General features: G+C 28.7%; 2 protein-coding genes across 2 annotated transcripts; both read right to left on the bottom strand.

Annotated features, from left to right (window-relative positions):
• Positions 1–2,111: 2,111 nt before the first annotated feature.
• On the bottom strand, positions 2,112–5,938 carry LOC139424838 (uncharacterized). Its single transcript, XM_087161845.1, has 2 exons — positions 5,259–5,938; positions 2,112–3,783 (listed from the first exon to the last, which is right to left on the bottom strand). Exons 1-2 carry the CDS (start codon positions 5,441–5,443, stop codon positions 3,663–3,665), a joined length of 306 nt encoding a protein of 101 aa, XP_087017971.1. The 5' UTR covers positions 5,444–5,938; the 3' UTR covers positions 2,112–3,662.
• A 1,794-nt stretch (positions 5,939–7,732) lies between these two features.
• Positions 7,733–18,966, bottom strand: LOC107452481 (uncharacterized). The gene is made up of 2 exons (XM_087161847.1): positions 17,910–18,966; positions 7,733–16,154 (listed from the first exon to the last, which is right to left on the bottom strand). Exons 1-2 carry the CDS (start codon positions 17,920–17,922, stop codon positions 15,868–15,870), a joined length of 300 nt encoding a protein of 99 aa, XP_087017973.1. The 5' UTR covers positions 17,923–18,966; the 3' UTR covers positions 7,733–15,867.
• Positions 18,967–19,293: the final 327 nt, after the last annotated feature.

Below are 19,293 nucleotides of genomic sequence, written 5' to 3'. Positions count from 1 at the left end.
TCTCCAGTATGAATAACGTAATGCCGGTTAAGTGAAGACTTTCTGCCAAATTGTCGGTTACATATGTTGCACATGTGACAAGAACCATGCTTACGAAAGTTGTAAGAATTAGAATTTGGAGCACCACCGAGATACATTTCCACTGCAAATAAAAAAAAAAAAGAAATGTATTAGCATTTCAAAATATTTATCAGTGCACTTATTTGTGTAAATAAACAGGTAATGCTCTGGATAAAAAATTGACTGATGGATAGACTGTTGAGTATAATGGTAGTACTAAACTCAATGGCGCAACAGCCCATGGAAGGCCGAGGTCTAATATGCCCATCCTAGTTTTCTTGACCTTGGGCTTTCGGGTACAAGACCACATGCTCTGCTTGGGCGGTCAGCAGAATGAGGAAACCCCAGTGTTTCGTCTCCAAGGTTGCTTAGTACCCATTCTATCAATCCTCTGAAGGAATGAAAGTCCGAGTCAACCATGTCCGGCCTGAGAATGTAATGAAATTATCTGGCTGCAACTACAGTGAGCCCTTCTCCTCTTTGATCACGTCAAAAGTGAACATTACGTGCTCAGACTAAAGCAGTTACATACTCAGACTAAAACAAATAGGTAAAGTATAGAAATGGACATACAACAGTTTCAGTTCTATAAAAAAGAAACTTCCTTAGTGTCTAAACACCAAATGACAGTAGAAAAGTAAAGTCTCTTTAATTTTCTACTGTCTGCATGTTTGGGGAATGTAACATACTCAGAGTAAAACAAATAAAGAATAAAAATGGACATACTACAGTTTCAGTTCTATAAACAAGAAATTTTCTTAAGAGTCTAAACACCAAATGACAGTTAGCCTCTTTAATTTTCTACTGTCTGTATGTTTGGGGAATGATGGGAGTTTTAAAATTTTAAATGTCATTCTAGGAAACTTCTTTGCCAATAATAGACTTGACCAATAAATACCTTTAAAATGAGGCTCTGAGTATATAGATCTAAAACCTATCAACAAATATTTCAGACTGTTAAGATTTAATTCTTTCTAAGTTCAATGGTTTGCGAATCAAATTAGCCTAAATTTAGTCAGGGTTGCCACTCAAATCTGGAAAAAATTTCCTGTCCCCCCCCCCCCGTACATATTATAAACAATATAAAGAGGAGGCACAATTACTGAGCTCTTGTGTAAGCTATAATGGGCTAACACAGCTGCCAACATAGAGAGAAAAAAATCCAGCAGATTTCACGAAATAATATAAGTAATCGCGATAATTTTTGCATAATGCACTAAATATTTTAGAAGTAGAAAATTCTAGGGATTTTTATAGTCATCAAAGTAGAAAAAACTGCAATATTCTATAGTTATGATTGGCATTAAACATACTTGAAATGTTATGTATTATGTTTACTAATAATTTTGAATATTAATAGGCATTTAATTCATCAAATATAGTTCAAAGATTTTTTTAAATTAATTTAAAAAGAATACTGTGAGTGAAAATAAACTAACATTTTAGAATAAAAATTTTTTTTAATTGATTTCTATAAATGAAGTATGTATTAGTATTAGTAATACTTTTTAATTATTCAAGCAAGCAAGCAATAATCTGCACAAAAAATTAATTTCAAAAAGGATTTTTAAAGGAAACTTACTCAATTTTAAGGAATTTTCTAAAATGTACAAAAACCAGGTGAATTTTAAATAAACCAGTAGACCAGAAGAAACTGGCAAAATCCAGTAGTCTACTGGAAAATCCAGTAGAGTTGGTAGCTATGGGCTAACTATACTAGTTTTAATATCTGGAAAAACTTTAAAAAGAAAAAAAGGAACAACTGAGCATACTTAAATAACACTATAGTAAATGAAATAGTTCAGTATAGTTGGAATATCATCCTTAAATATCCCACAGATAACGCATTGAGTGGTCACCATTTTTAAAAATACAAAAATAAGAAATAAAATTCTCTGTATTTTCCCACTTGGTAAAGAAATAAATCAAAATTCCTTGCATTATCCATTATTTTAGGAGATTTTAAAGTTCTCTGTATTTTCCAGGTTTTCCTAGTGCACCCTGTTAATTCCAAAACTTATCCCAAAGAATATGAAAAAAAAAACATTGAAACAAGAACAAAAACAAGTTTTTAATAGTTTTATAAAATCTATATCAGTTGTAACATTGTATCAGATGTTATATCAAATATAACATGTTATCAGATGTTACATTTACATCATATTTTCATTTTATCACATGTGTAAGAATTGTCAGTTTAAAATGTAGATTTGGACAAGCTATATTCTAAGCATATTTCTGTCATATCACATATAGCAGATAACAAATCAAAAATATTATGCACAACACTTAGTTACAGTGTGAACAAAAAGAAGAGAGAATATAAAATGATTAAAATAAAGCTTGATTTAAAAACTTTTAAACATAATTATCAGTTATTAACACACCCTGGAAGAATAAAAAAAAGAGTCATTACACAAAACAAGCAATTTTTTAACAAAAATAATAATTATAAATAAATACTTACATATTAAACAAATTAAATCAGTGTTTATTAATTTTTGTCCCAGTATTTTGAAACCTATCTTGGAAAAATAGATAAGAAAGAAGCTTCAGAGTTTAGAAGGATTAAATTACTGGCGCTAAAAATTCCGGGAAAGAAATTTCTGAAATGACTGGGATTGGTTACGGAACCTTCCGTTGCGTTATTAAATGTTAGAATTAAATGGTGAAGAGATAAAACTTTAAGTGAAAAATTAAAGTATTTGACTCTTAACAAAAGAACAATGAAATTTTATGAATTTAGTTTTATTTCGTTATTAAAAATAATATTAACAACATTATTTCACTTACATTTTACAGAGCACTTTTGCATTAAGATAAACACCTTGATATTAAAAGTAATATTTGAATAACATTAATAATTATAATGTATTACAATTACATGACAATGTCCATTTAAGAGAGGTGACAACTTTTCAAACTAGCTATCAGTAATCGGAAATACAATACATATAACGTTAACAAATTCAAATTAGTACAATTTCAAGCAGTTGTTACTGCTTAATTCTATGTAAATACATACCTTATATTCATGAATTTACAATTAAGTAAAAAAACTAGTACTCGAGTGTTAATTTTTTTTCGATACTGGCTACAAACCACAAATTTATAAGGTTTTGGTAGAATTTTTACTCTTTATACAGAGAATAAACTTTTGCAATCAGGATTAAATCAAATGTAGTGCAATTTAAATACCATATTATACTGAACTAAAGAAAACTACTTTTCAAGAACATAATCTTGACTAAAAAATCATAATAATCATGGATAATCATAATATAGATTAGTGGGCACCTCTGTGACTAGAGCACTTTACACAGAGTATAACACTCTTTATACAGAGTACAACACTCTTTATATAGAGTATAAAGCACTTTATACAGAGAATAAACTTTTGCAATCAGGATTAAATCAAATATAGTGCAATTTAAATACCATATTGTACTGAACTAAAGAAAAATATTTTACAAAACCATTAAAGTTATTTCCTATAAAGTGAATGCCAATTATTCTTCGCATAATTGGTGCAGTGAAACTTTGTGAGTCAATAAGCGTTGTTTAGTTGAGAAGCTTTTTAAACAGATATTACAAGCATATCGTCATTCTCCTGTATGGCTTCTTACGTGCGTTTTGAGATTTGATATTCTAGAAAAACTTTTACCACATTCTTTACAGATGTAAGTTCTTTCACCAGTACATGTTAGATAATCTCTGTGATCACTGAAAAACAAAAAAGAATAAAAGAATATATCACAAATATAACAGGTATTTAGGAATAATAAAAGAAGAGTATGCAAGCAGAGCAGACTGATAACTTAAATAAGGAATACAAAAAATTGCAGTCATCAACTGTTGCACCACAAATTATAGGTTTAGAAACATTTTTATATAATGAGACCCTTTTAAGGGTCTTAAAAACATGCAGGAAATAAGAGCTTTTACAAAGCTTTTTAGACACTTACAAACGCTTAAAGCAGAACACTTGTTTAAGTTTCGATTATAACCTTTTCTTCTGTAAATTATATTTACAATTTTTAATGTATATTCTGCAAGTAAAAATCTATTTAATTTTGTGTAAAAAATCTAATAATAAATTCTTAAAATCGAACACCAGTGTTGTAATGCGAAAGGCTTTTTTTATTATATTTCTTTCTTTTTTTTAAATTGGAACACAAATTACTGCTTGGAGGAAGGGGGGAATTTTTGATCAACAATTATCGAATCATTTGAAGTTATCAAAAAAAATTTTAACTTAAGGTTTTTTCTTATTGTTTTATTATTGCATCAATAATTTTCCCTCCATTCACCTAAAAACCAATTCCAAATATTTTTATTTGCATATTTATTTTAATTATCTCAAAAATCAGTTTACAATACATAGGAGTTTACAGATGAATAAATTATTTATTAATAAAACTTGAACTTCATTAAAGAAATTTTTCCAAACTAAGTAACTCTTTACCAACCACTATTTCTAGAGTAGAAACAGCTACAAGGTAATAGAAAGTAGAGTTTGTCTAATTTCACATTTAACTACATGTCTAGACAATTGTTTTCAAATTTAGAAAAGTAATTCTTCAATTTGCTATTATCATGAGCAGATTAAAATAAAATCTCTCTATTTCTTTTCTCAAAAGAAAGTAAAGATTATCAAGTGAAAATTAATACGTAATTTCATTAAAGTTCAGAAACTACATTCCCCCTTACAAAAAGGTGATGAAATGTCGCACCTGGTGTTTTTTGGCCCCATTACACCACTGCTGAAAACTCAAAAAAATAAACTGTGACACAATGTCACCTCCTCTTCCACAGAGCATCTTTTAAACACAACTTGAGGAATTAAAATTTTAGGAAAGGCTTTCATTTGACGTAGTAGTCACCACATGCAGAAACCATGTTTTCTATTTCATTGTCAAGGTGATGAGCATTACTGGTTGCTTCTTCCCTAAAAATGTTGGAACGGGAGCACAAATATTGTATCCTTCTCAGAACAACAACAGATCACCACGACGATAAGATAGAAAATGCATGGATAACTATGTCATAAAGATAGCAAAGTCAGGTGTGGCTTTCTTTATGACATTCCTTAAATTTTAGCGATTAAAAAATGGTCCGTTAAAAAAGGAAACTGTACAAATTAAATCATTTTTATACAAGTTTCTCTAAAATAAATTTAATTTTCAAGTGAAACTTACTTAGAAGAGACCTTTGCTTTCTCATGACTTGCTAGATGCCTTATGAGGTTTCCTTTCTGGATAAAACTCCTGCCACAGTCACAACAGGGGAAAGGTTGTTCTCCAGTATGCAAATTAAAATGCATTTTAAAGCTGTCATTGCTGGGACATAATTTGCCACACACATTACACACAAAAGCATTCATCTCAGCATTGAAGCAACAATCTAAAGTATCACTGGAATATTTGCTCACTAAAAGAAGGGAAAACAAAACTTGATAGTTTAGATACAACTTTTAATAACTCGACGTATGTTGATAATTAATGAAGTGTCGCCATATGTCCAAAAAGTCAAACAATGAAAAAAAAATTTGTTACTTACCTTCTTCAACCCTTAACCTTCCAATTACAAGCAAATTTAAAGAAATGATTACTACATATCGATCGATTATACTACTTACTGATCAAAAACTAATTGGGATGGCCTTGGCCTGTCATAGGCTGTAGTGCCCAAGAAGAAGAAGATCCTTATGACAATTTTAATAGCATTAAAAATAATTACAGAATTAGCAATTTCATCCAACAGTTTTGACAGTAATGCTATATAGTGGATAAACCTAACCTAATGTAAAACAAATATGTAATATTTTAAATTCAAATGAAAAATTAATAAAAAAAATATTACAATACACACTGGCCAACATCGGAGAAATAAATACCGGAGATTTTACTAACCAATCCAATTTTGGGTTTACGACTACTGATGTTTAACTTCGTAGTCTTGTAATTTTGAACCCAATCCAGAAGACAAGGGAACTCCTGGATCAATTATTGGGAGAAATTTACTTTGTGAATGACTTTTTTAAGGAACTAACATGCATTTGAGTTACGTGGAGAGGAAAACAACGAAAACCTCCCATAGTTAGCCTGACGACAAGGAGACTCTAACCCATGATCCGTCTACCACTGAATTTCACGTCCGCATTGTGATCGATGCAAGCCGGAGGCGGAATTCGTATCGACCCATCATTGCTGAAATTTGAACCGGGGTTCATCTCACTGAAAGGCGAAATTCTCTATCCCCTGAGTCATCACGGCTCGGCTTAAACTGTTAACACTCAACATACAGCAGTACTGACAATAGCACCATCTGTTGAGGAATAAGAGAAGTACTTTTGTCATCGGTGAATATTTTATCAGGAATTTTTTTTTATTTCTTCAACAAATACGGAGAAATTTTAGAATATACAGATAAACAGGAGATAGTTGTAAAATACAGGAGTCTTCGTTAAAAAACAGGAGACTTGGCTTGTATGGGCATAGCTGCCAACATGCATGGGAAAAAATCCAGTAGATTTTATAAAATAATATAAATTTTATGATAACAGTTCCATAATATTTTAAAAATTTTTCATATAGGGAAATTTAGAGATTTTTATTGTCATCAAAATACAAAAGATTTATTACACTAATTACTATAAATGGTCTGCAATATTTTCCATTTATGATTGACATTAAATAAATTTGAATTGTTTTTCTTTTTATTATAATGTTTACTTTTAATTTTAAATAGTAGTAGACAAGTACATAAATCATTACTGACAATCAAAAGATTTTATAATTTAAAAAGGGAGTTCTGAATAAAAATAAACTGAAATTTTCAGATTATAGAAAAAGAAAAGCTTTAAACTGATTACTATAAGTGAGGCTCGCTTTACTACATACTAGTAATATTTATTTAAAACCAAGCAAGCAATAAATTGTGTAAATATTCTATTCCTATATGGATATTTTTTGAAAACTTACTCAGTTATAGGGAAAATGTTCTAAAATCTTCAAAATGTTCCAAAACCAGAAGAATATTTATTCTACCAGTAGACCAGGAGAAAATGGCAAAATCCAGTAGTTTACTGGTAAATCCAGTAGATTTGGCAGCTATGCTATATGGTATTTGAAAGTTATTTTTACCACTCTCACTCTTTTTAAACTCTCGCAATAGTTTTGAAAATATCCTATTTCATGTATCTTATCTTTTTTTCAACATAAATTCCGGTTTTGGTTAATGGTTTTTAAAAGTCAATGTACAAATGACTTTTAAAAATATTATGAAAATGAAATTAAGAAATAAAATCTACTTTTTTTTTACATTAGAAAATACCATTCCCTGTAGTGGATTAACAATACATTCAAAAACTTTAAAAATTATATGCATTTTTTAAATTAATTTTTCCACAAGTTAGTAAGCAGTGCCATTTTAACATATTTCTAGCCATTTAATATTAATTATTTCTTTTTGGTGCTTTTTTAAACTGCAATTTTACACACAGCCAGATTGAAAATAGTTTACTAATACCAAAAACAAAACAATATTAAAGAGTTTAGATAAACTATTGGAAAACATCTCTTCATCAAAATTTTTACCACTTGTTAAACACCATTTTTTTCCTCTTAAACCAAGTTCATATGAAGAAGGGAAGAAAAACCGAAAATAGATATTTTTCACTCAAAGATATATTTGCAGTGATCTTTATTCCTTTGTAACAATGCTAAAAATTATGAGCAAAATACAATTTTTAATAAAATAATAACAGGATGAAGATTGCATGGAATATAGAAATTAATTTTCACACAAGAATAAGGCTCAGGTAGTGCTTACTTAACTAGAAGTAAGGCAGATTGACAATAGTTATAAAGAAAATAGGGTTTTACCACAGTTTGATAGAAATTGCTGTGTTAACAGCTTTGCTGTAAACAGAGCAAAATTAGTGAACAGCAATGGTTTGCCATGTCAATTTCTATTCATTTCTAAAAATGGCTAATGACATGGAGAAGTCTGTGTACCAAATATTCTACATTAATTCTGGTTTAATGACAGTGCCTAACAAAAATTAAGAAATATTTTATGCAAAAATAGGAAGAAAGAAACTTTTTGGGTTATGAAGCTTGCTTTTTTGCAAGAGAAGAAAAGAAATAAAAAGCTTGTATTATGATGCACTAAAAAGTATTTTTAGCATAAATAAAGCATTCTGAAACAACTAATTACTCATTGGCCAAAGAAAATTCACTAAACATAAAAAATACAGACTTACATAAAGCAATTCAAGAAAAATATCACACAGTAAGATAAAAAAAATAATAAATTTAGTTTCATTATAAATTTTTTGAAACAAGAATAACAGGACTTTTAAGAAAATATTCTAAATAAATGTTCCTCATAACAATGTCAATAAAAAATTCTCTTTAGGAACTTTTAAAAAAAAAGTTTCAATTATATAATAATAACTTAAATTATATAGTAGAAAAGTCTTTAAAGTGAAAGTTACATGTGAGAATATAATATTTCTGCATAATGAGTTAATGCATATTTCATAAATGTCTTTGTTGCATACAAAAAGAAATGATCAAAAAAGGTTTCCATAATATGCACAAAAAAAAGAAGAAAATTCTCTTAGTATGCTGTAAAGAAGTTCAGGTTATGAGATATAACTTAATTGGTACTGTAGAGAAGTTTTCCAAGCGAATGATGATGAGTAATTACATGTCTCATGAGGTTCCCTTTTTGAGAAAAACTTTTGTTACATAATTTACATTTGAAAGGACGTTCTCCAGTATGTGTAAGAGAATGCATTTTAAGGCCCGATCGGTGGGGAAATATTTTGCCACACACATTGCACTGATGAATAGCAGAAATATCAGTAAAGGAACTGAAACTGGACTCGGCAGCATTACTAGAATGAAGATGCACTAAAATAAAGAAAGAAAGAAATATAAAAATCAAGAAACTTTTCAAACATTACAGAAAAAATATATATATAAAGACAAAGTATTAAAGAATAAAAATAAATTTACAAATAATGAAAATTACTTGCTGCAATACCTAATTGAAAAAACTATTTGAAAAACATCTTAAGAAACATACAATTTTTAGTGCTGAACAACAGGGTGGCAAGACATAACTCGGACACAAATACACTAAAATTTTAATGAAACAAGGAAAAAATTACGACCCATAACACAATGACAAAACATTTCAAATTTTGCTTTGATGCAGAGCTGTCAATGTGTCAAGAAAGTTTCAGCTATGGATTGCAACTTACCTACTGATATTTTTCTTGCATCAAGTTTATTTAGGAATCCCCAATTCAAATAAGGTTAAGCACAAATCCTCGTGTCCAAAACGGACCAGAAGGAAAAATCATTGGATTTAAATCTGGGGATTAAGATAGCTATTCTTTTGCTGTTAAATCAGGAAAATGACTTGAGTAAATTCAGTTCTGTGTGCTGCATTTATACACATGTTTGAGAGCATGTATTAATCAACACTTAACATAGAAGTTTCAAAATTTTAGTTGCAGATAAAAATATTTGGTTTCAAACTTCGTCAAGGTTATATCTTGTCAGTTTGCATACTACATAAATGGTGAACCTATTGCATTGATTCCACAGTTGTCACAGCAGAGTTTTAATCTGTGATTGAAACGCTCGAATACTCCATCTGGGGAGAAGACAGGTTCCATTTCTTGACCCTCCTTCTCTTCTTAGTTGTAAAGGAATGTTCTACGATATTTTCCCATTTCTTAATATATTTTGTATTTAACTGTCAAGATTTTTTCTAGAAATTTCAATGTCACTTTCTTAAAGAACAATATTCAATGTAGTTTACAGTTCCACATAGTTTCCAGACTGGAAACTTTTTTATCTCTTTGAAAATCAAGACAGAAACTAACATACTTCCTTCTCCTATGAGTCTCCACACACTAATGGTGAAAGCATGTAAAGTGTTGCCGTATGTAGAGAGTTCTGCTCTACGCCAACTGCAGTCCATTTTGATCACACACAATGATTTATTGGTTGAAAAATTTAAAAACACTGAAAGAAATAATGTCCTCCTCAGAAACACTGTAAAAAATTATAAAAACCGAATTTCACACACTATTAAATAAAACAATGCCCACAATGCGGTAAGAAAGCATGGATGAGGTCATGGTTTGAGATGCCTTGCTTCAGCACCATAAGGAATTAATATAGTTGTCCGGTCTTATTCCTTACTGCAAATTCATAGATTACTTTATGTACTGATTGCATAATAATTATTTGAAATAAAATGGTAGCAAGTTATTAATTTTGATTTTGTACAGAACTTAGCTGATTAAAAATGTTCATTAACAATAAAATCTCAATTTGTATTTTGGTTTGAACATCATTTTTTAAAATCTCTTCTATTCACGACTTCCATGAAGGAAAAAAAAAATGCTATTTGTGCAAAAATTCTATAATCTGCATTTCAATCACCTTAATATATTGCTTAATAAAATTGAAAACCAGTAATATATTTTCTTTAAACAGTGGAACACAAAATTTTTTTCTTCAGAAAATAGCACTTTTTTGAAAAAATACTAGACTTGATAAATTACCACATTTTTGAAGTATTCATATTTTGCATGCAGCAATTTTTTTTTCTTAATTACAAAATAATTTGTTCCCTGTCTTGCAGAATATAGAATGGAAAGGTAAATTAGAACAAACATCTCTTAGTTTTTTATAGGTTTTTATTCTAAAAAAGTAAATACATAAAATATTCTTATAACAAAAATCAGAAAATAAAATAAACTATTAGTTAAGTTTTCTTATTTGAATCCCTTATAACAATCTTAGAAGTTTTTAAAAGAAGTGTTGGATAAATGCTTCTTTATTTTGTAATGAAGATTTTTACACATTTACAATTTAAAGACCCTAACAACTTAAGAAATAATTTATGCACTGAACTTAAATGTTAATACTAATACAAAGGTATTACACAAATTTTTTATAAAAATTTTTGTACCCTCATAAAACAATATCGTTTGGAATACATTAAGAACAAAATTATTTCTAAAATGTCTTGTTGAAAAATAATTCGAAATGAAAGGCTTGGGGCAAAGTAATAATAATCCACATCTTCAAACTATTTAGGAGAGCATTTTAGGTCAAATACACCATGAAATCATCAAGATGTTTTGATGCATTCTGCAGTTATCTAGAGAAATTCCCTAAAATTTATACCTGGGGACAATATTAAGAAACAATTTGATTGAAAAATGTTACAGTTGAAAAAATTGTGGCTAATTACTATATCATATCAAGTTTTTTGTATGAGGTAGTTTCTTATTTACACACTGGTACTTTCTTTGGTATATACTGAAATGAAACACTTATTACAGGGATACTGAGAGGAAATTATTATGAGGATTAAAATTTTGCAATCTCCTTTTATATTTAAGTAGTAAATACAAGTATCGAAATGAATAGTAGTATGAATAATTGTTATAAATAATTATTATGAATGAACAAGTATGGAGAAATTCTATAAACTACATTTCACCATAAACCATACTAACTTTGCAGGTGTAAACTATGGTAACTGGAGTGAAGGCGTTTCGATAACTAAGCATAAGCGTCACAGGAGTCAGATTTTTGAGGAGAACGTGTGAGACGAAATTAATTCTTTTTTTTTTCCATATCAGCTCAGCTTTTTTTTTCATTTTTTCATCAGCATTTGAAAAAAATTAATCTATTTCTTATTTTTACCTGTAATGAATTAAAATCACGAATGCTGGATGAAAATTTTCTGTTCGAAATACTGAAGGGGACTTAATAACCTAGGGAAGGGGGGAAGATAATTTTAATTATTGAAAGGGATGCATATCCACTGTTACCACCGCCAATGTCGCCCATGCAAGAACACAAGCTTTTTACATTATTTGTTAAGAGATTACAATTTCTAAGACGAAGCAAACACAAAATTCATATAATTGTTCGTTATTAGTTCTAAATGCAATTCTAAATTCAATTTTTTTCAGTAAATATTAAAAAAAATGTGTTCCTTAATAAGAGTAGTACACTTAGTTTTAACTTAAGACCATTGTAGCATAAGAACATACTTCAACAGGAACAGAGACATTTAAAAACAAGACACTATTACATCAATTCCCCTTTGTTTAACATAATAATCCAATAATAATAATTTTTAAAAATCTAATACCAAATTGAATATACATATAAACCATAATGCCATATGTAGTCACTATTTATAAAACAAGGAATAAATATATCTAGTTTACCATATCCGTGAATATTGCCTATAAATTCAAACACTACCACCAACAGTAACTTCCTGAGTATGAAATTATCCTGGTTTTCTTTTAGTTTGTGGGGAAAAAATGGTTTTAGAAAAAATTCTAAAAATTGAAATCAAAGACGTCACATGCAAAAATTGTATATACAATCATCAAAGTTTATTATGGTGAAATGTTATGTGATATGTCAAACTTCGTTTAGTAGAGAAACATTTATCGCATAAGTTGCAGGAAAAGGGACGTTCTCCTGTATGACTCCGCATATGTACTACAAGATTTTCTTTTCGACGGAAGGTTTTGGAACAATGGTTACAGTTATAAGGACGTTCTCCAGTATGTTTGAGATAATGCCTGATGAGTAAAGATTTTGCACCAAAATGCTTGTTGCAGATATTACACACATGAAGCATAGTATCCTCATAAGTGTAGTCAGAAGCAGACAGTTGAATGTCACTGGAACAAGCTATACCTAAACATTGAAAAGAATAAATAAATATAACATTAGATTTTCATGTAATACCAGAACATGAAGTTCAAAAATAATAGTTTCTAAGAACTACTACTCATTAGATCTACTACATAGTAGAACTATTACTCAGTAAAAACGTGACACCAACTTGCTTGTTATAGATATTACACACATGAAGCACATTACCCTCATAAATGTAGCCAATAGTAGACAATTCAATGTCACTGAAACAAACGATACCTAAGCATTGAAAAAATTAACAAATATAGCATTACTTCTTCATATAATACCAGAACATGAAATTCAAAAATAACAGTTCTTCAGAACTACTACTTAGATCGATTGCAGAATGTTACATTGGTACTATTGAAAAGAAGTAGTAATGAAATAGCACTAGTTACAATTTCTGCATTGCATATTTCTCTATTCTTCTAATGCAATATTCTGTAATAAAAAGTATTAGATAATAGATTAATGATCGCGAAGCTGTTAGTCCCAAGCAACTAGTAGTTCACTATGACTTTTTCGGTAAATCATATTAGCGCTTTGGTAAGCTGTTCATAATTCCTCTTCTGAGCTAATACGCTAATTGAAAGATTTTTTTTAAAAATTGGTAATTTTCTTGGTAGGTAGCTCATAGCAGGGTTTAAAAATGGTATAGTAACTCAGTATGAATACCTTAGGGTGGAAAATTGGCCAACAAGGATGAGGGAAATATAAGCAATGCTTAATTTTAAAAATAATACCCCTTTATCTGAAAACGAAATATAAAATTGCAAAATTGATGCAGTCTTGTTAGAAAAAGTTAGTTAGAAAAAAGCTAATATAAACAGGGATGGGAGTTAGCGGTTGGCTAAATTTTGCTGATGTGGAGAGGTTTTTAAAAACACCAAAAAATGTGCTATCATAATACCTGAATGATCCCTAACTGGTATTTAAATTAAACTAGATCTCTCTTATATTTGATTAACTGTGAACTGAAAAAAAGTTTTTCAGTCTTCAATATTTTTCCACAAAGAAAATTAGTCTCAAGTTTGCAATACTATATTCTCTTATGGATTTAATGAGTAAATAATTAACAAAGCACATTAAAAAAGGTGTTAAAACTATGTTTAAATTTAAAGAAAAATTATTGTTATAAAAAATGTTAAATCAATCAAAATTGAGTAGGCTAATACAAGGCTGCGAATTACTTTGGCTTTTGCAAAAAGAAGTCGTAGTCAATAAAAAAGTAAATAGTTCAGAATGTTTGGTGATTTTGCCAACATTTTAAAAACCTCGCCACGAGAAAGCTGGAACAAAATTTCGTTTCATATGTACTTTTAAATAATTTTGGTGTAATGATGTAGAAAATAACTTTAAACTAAATTCATAAAACAAAGAATCATACATTAAAAAATAAACTTAGATATCACTCGAAGTAATTTTCCTAAAAACTGTAGAAAGTTGGCTGCTCTGCTAGTACTACAGCAGTGAAAAAAAAACTTGATATGATGAAACATTTATCTCATTCTTTTTAAAAGTGTAGTCATTAGGCTTCAAACATGGATACATAAATTTTTTAATCTTCCTTTCAAATAATAAACTTTAAAAATACAATCCTATGAATGAAACTTATTGAAACAATATACCTGAGAAATAAAAAAAATCATGAGAAGTTTATTATTTTAATTTTTATTTCTCAGAAATTATGCAACAGATTTTATTTAAATGAAAACTTTTTCTTCTGTAAATAAAAAAAAAAAAAGTTTGACATATGGACAACTGTTATTAAGGCTTGCAAAAATACAATGAGAAAAGTGCAAATGGTATTCATACACATTTATATAGTAATGAAAAATAGCCTTACTCATGATATAAGACATTTTATCAGTAACACCAATTGAAACAAAGTATTCTATTACATAAAATGTGGGAAAATATATATTTTTCTATTCAGATACAAATTTCTTACAAAATGTCCAAAAATAAATTTGAGCACAAACTGAAATGTTATATTCTGTTAAATAATATTAATCTAAAAGACAAAAACTAAAGTTTGAAATCATTAGAATTATTCCCATGAAATAAAAACTCAAAAAAGTTGTATTTTTAAATTTTTTAGAAACCACACCATTAGGGAAATACTTTTTTCTCCTTCAAAGAAGTTTATTTCGCAGGTATTGCATAAGGATAACTTATATTAAAGCTTTTTAAATACAAATGGGAAATTGTAAGTTAAAGCTAAACCAAATTAATATAGTAATAAGAAATAGCTTTACTAATAATATGATAAATATTAAATGTAACAGCTGTAATCATAGCTGCCAACATGGATAGGAAAAATCCAGTAGATTTTGAGAAATAATATAAATTTTATGATAATTGTTGAATAATGTACAACTAAATATTTTACACATAGGGAATTTTTATAGTCATTAAAATAGAAAAACTGCAATATTTTCCAGTTATGATTGACATTTAACACATTTAAAATGTTATGTATTATGTTTACTCATAATTTTGAATATTAATAGGCATTTAATTCATCAAAGATAGTTGAATTATTTTTTACAAAAATAATTTAAAAAGAGCTCTAAATAAAAATAAACTGAAAATTTTAGAATTTTTTTTTATTTTTTTAACTGATTTAAAATGAGGTTCACTTCATCATGTATCAGTAAAACTTATTTAAATATTCAAGCATACATATTTTTTAATAACTTACTCAATTTTAGGGAATTTTTCTAAAATGTACAAAAAATCAGGAGACTTAATTAAACTAATGGACCAAAAGAGACTGGCAATATCCTATAGTCTACTAGAAAATCCAGTAGAGTAGGCAGCTATGTATAATTAACAACTTTACAAAATTGAGAAAAAATTATTCCTTATTTATGTATACAAATAAATGTTTTCAAAATATAAAGGTATATTGTGCACAAACTGAAATCTTGATAAAGAGTAGAAACTCACCCAGGCAACAAAACATATTTTGACCAAACTGACAGTAAAATTTGATATAACAAATACAAACAAAGTGTCGAATGTAAGGATACCTCTCATACTAGATATTATGCTTAGAAGCCACATGATACAACATGCTTTGCTTAGTACTGAAACGCTTAGTACAAAAATTACACCGAAATAGTTTCATTCCAGAATGGCTCCTCATGTGTCGTTGCAGATTCTCTTTTTGAGAAAAACTTCTGTCACATTCTAGGCAACTGTAAGGACGCTCACCAGTATGTATCACTTGATGCCTGCTCAGGTAATACCTAGTAGCAAACTGTTTGTTACATATGTTGCAAATGTGAAATGTGCCAAGGTTAATAGAATTAGAATGTGAATATCCTGAAATACAAAGAATTTTATTAGAAAAATATAGAAACATTTTTAATTAGGAACAATATTCAGAAATATTATTTTATTCTATAGATTAATTTTTAAGAAATTAGGAATATTAGTTTGTTTTTTTAAAAACTACCATAAAAATTTAGAAAAATTAATTTATTTAATAGATAGATACCTTTTAGAAATTCAGAAAACACTTTATTATTATTTAAGCTTTTGCCAAAATCTATAGTGTTGTTTTCTGGAACTCGGTATTTTAACAACACATGTTTTTAAATGATAAACCAAACAATTGATGTACCAATTTACACAATAGCTTAGAGCTATTAAACATATTATAATACACACAAAAGAACTAGACTTCCCTGTCTTATGGCCACATTGGTAAGTTATTACATTAACAAATAATAACTAAAGTAATTACTCAAGTGAATATTTGAGAAAATAATAAAAAATTATATCAAACACAAAGAAAAAAAAATTATTTTAACGGTAGTAACACCAAAATAAATCTTATGAAAGACACAATGATTAATAGGATTATATGTACAATAATTCGATAACAGTAATAGAATATTAGTAGAATATTACTACTCAACAGTTCTAGTACAACTTTTATTAAGAGTTGTATACTTTCTTTCAAATGTAAACTTACAATTTACTCCAGAGGCTTAAAATGTTTAGAAATTAATTGAGTTCTAAAGTTTGTTCAAAGTAAGAACTTCCCTAGCAATTCGTCTGGACCCTTGGAGGTGACTATGGTAACGAGGTATAACTATTTCAAGTAGGAGTGTGGGGTCACTGTTTCTGACAAGTTTTAGCTTGGGTCGGCGAACAAAATGTAATCGTGTCTATTGAGTTAGCCCTAGAGTGAAAAGAAGCTATCCTCCCTGAAATGCACTGTTCTCTTTTCCATAGCAGCAGACGGCCTCATACTTTGTGGTTGGGGGAGTTCTTACTATAGACGACAAATTATAGTATCATCATAAATCAGCCATTTTTGTTTACACATAGCTGAAATAAATATGGTTGAAAAGTAAATTCTTCTCGCAATTAAACATTTAAATTATAACCAAAGCAACCTTGATTCAACTTTTTTAAAAGGTAGATGATTCACTTAAATTATTACTTTTTATAACTACAGCTACTTCCATATTTAATAACACTAATATTATTAGTAAGTTTGGCATTAAAATTCAACACACCAGGCACAAATTATTTCATTGAAAAATTGTTAAGACAAATATTGTAGCTAAAATAGAATCATCCTAGTTCAACACTTTAATTGTATATTATTCAGTGAAAGGAAAAAGAGCATTTCTATTTTTTATGTAATTATTACACAAAACCTCTATGTTTCTACATTGACCACAAGAGTAATAGAGTTTCTGACTTTAAAAAGACAAAACCCTATCATAAACATTTCAAAGAAAACTCAACCCACTGTGCTTTTACTCCAAATGATTTAGGTCTTTTAGGGTCTGAAAACAACATTGGTTTGACCTACTAACATCTGACTTGAGACACAACACAATTTCTTAATAACATAAAATTTTTGTTAAGCTGAAGTAGAAATTTTAGTTTATTTCACACTTATTACAATAGTAAAATAAGTAACTTAAAAACAAGAAGTTGCATGAAAAGAAATATCAAACAGATACACATAATAAAAATTAAGAAGTAGATTAATTTAAGAGGTAGATGGGTTAAAGCAAAAAGGAAATATATTTAGAAAATTTTATATTATATACTCACCAATAGAGAGCATTATATGTGCTTAATTTTTGAAGAAAAATAAACATTTCTGTAGCACTGCTTTTGACAACAAGTCCAGGTCACAGCAAGATTGCAACCTAAATGTGCTATAGAAATTTGACTAACAATAACAGGACCTTTTAATTCCTTTTCCTTAATTAGCCTCCCAGTATCAACATAGAGGGACGATCATGGGTTCAAGCATAAGGGCACCAATCAGCTTCTCATTTTTAATGACTTGGTGTTGAACTGTGGTGGCTCAGGGGATAGAGAGTTCGCCTTCTAATGAGGTGAACCGGGATTGAATCCTGGTGATGGCTGGTTGATTTGAATTCTGCAACAACTTGCACCGACCACAGTGCTGTAAAAAAATAATATCCTCAGTGGTAGACGGATTATGAGTAAGAGTCCCCTTGCCGTCAGACTAGCTGTGGGAGATTTTCATGGCTTTCCTTTCCTCTCCATGCAAATGCTCATGAGTTCTATCAAAAAGTCCTCCATGAAGGCAAATTTTTTCCAATACTTGATTCAGGAGTTCCCTTGTCTTTTGGTTTGGGTTCAAAATGACAAGGATACGGAGTTGAACATTAATAGTTGTAAACCCAAAAATTGGGTCAGTTGTTCAATAACGGTTATAAAAATATAATAAAATGACTTGGTGCGCTGTCAAATTCACTTTTTTAAAGTCGTGGCACACTTAATTGGGCACACCTTTCAATTTTGAAACAAGATTATAAGGTATAACCTTTCTACCAACAGAGGCAGCCAAACAGAGGAAATATCTCTTAGCTGGACTCTTAACAAAATTTTAACTTATTTATTTATTTATTTTAAAAAATGGCTTTTATTAACGAAAGAAACAATATAATTTTTAAAGTTAACAACTCTAATTTATTTAATTGTGAGTTCTTTACAACACTTTAAAAACTTCAAAAAATATTTATTTCAAATATTCTAAATGCTTATTTATTAAAACTACATCAAAACATGATCATCATAGAAGTACATAAAAAAAAAAACTACTTAATTTCTAAATTATATTTTTAAATATAAAATTAATTTTATATAAAATTAAATTAAATTTATTTCTAGTACATTATTAAGTACATTTAATTAAATATAAAATTAATTTTATAAATTTTTAAGTACATTTAAACAGATACATTTTTGAGGAATCTAAGGAAAAATAACATAAAAAGGTACACTTTGCCCTGTTTTTGTTGCATTGTAAAGTAAAAATGAATATTTTTTTTTTTTGCAATTCTAAAAGTAACAAAAAACTAAGCTTTTAAGAAAAAAAAAAAAAACTTCATTAGAAAAGTGAGCAAATGTATAAAACAAATAATATGAATCATCAGATTTATCATAAAATCAAATATAATTA

This window comes from Parasteatoda tepidariorum, chromosome 4, assembly GCF_982258835.1.
Source record: "Parasteatoda tepidariorum strain Cologne lab strain chromosome 4, Ptep-v5.0, whole genome shotgun sequence".
In the NCBI taxonomy this organism is placed as follows: Eukaryota; Metazoa; Arthropoda; class Arachnida; order Araneae; family Theridiidae; genus Parasteatoda; species Parasteatoda tepidariorum.
This window is presented reverse-complemented; position numbering and strand designations above follow the sequence as displayed.

What these genes read in the sequence shown, in the direction of transcription:
- LOC139424838 (XM_087161845.1), bottom strand. Translation starts at nt 5,443, where the DNA reads ATGAATGCTTTTGTGTGTAATGTGTGTGGCAAATTATGTCCCAGCAAT. An exon ending in AAAGCAAAGGTCTCTTCTAA is followed by an intron (nt 3,784 to 5,258) that starts GTAAGTTTCACT and finishes TTTGTTTTTCAG; the next exon opens with TGATCACAGAGATTATCTAA.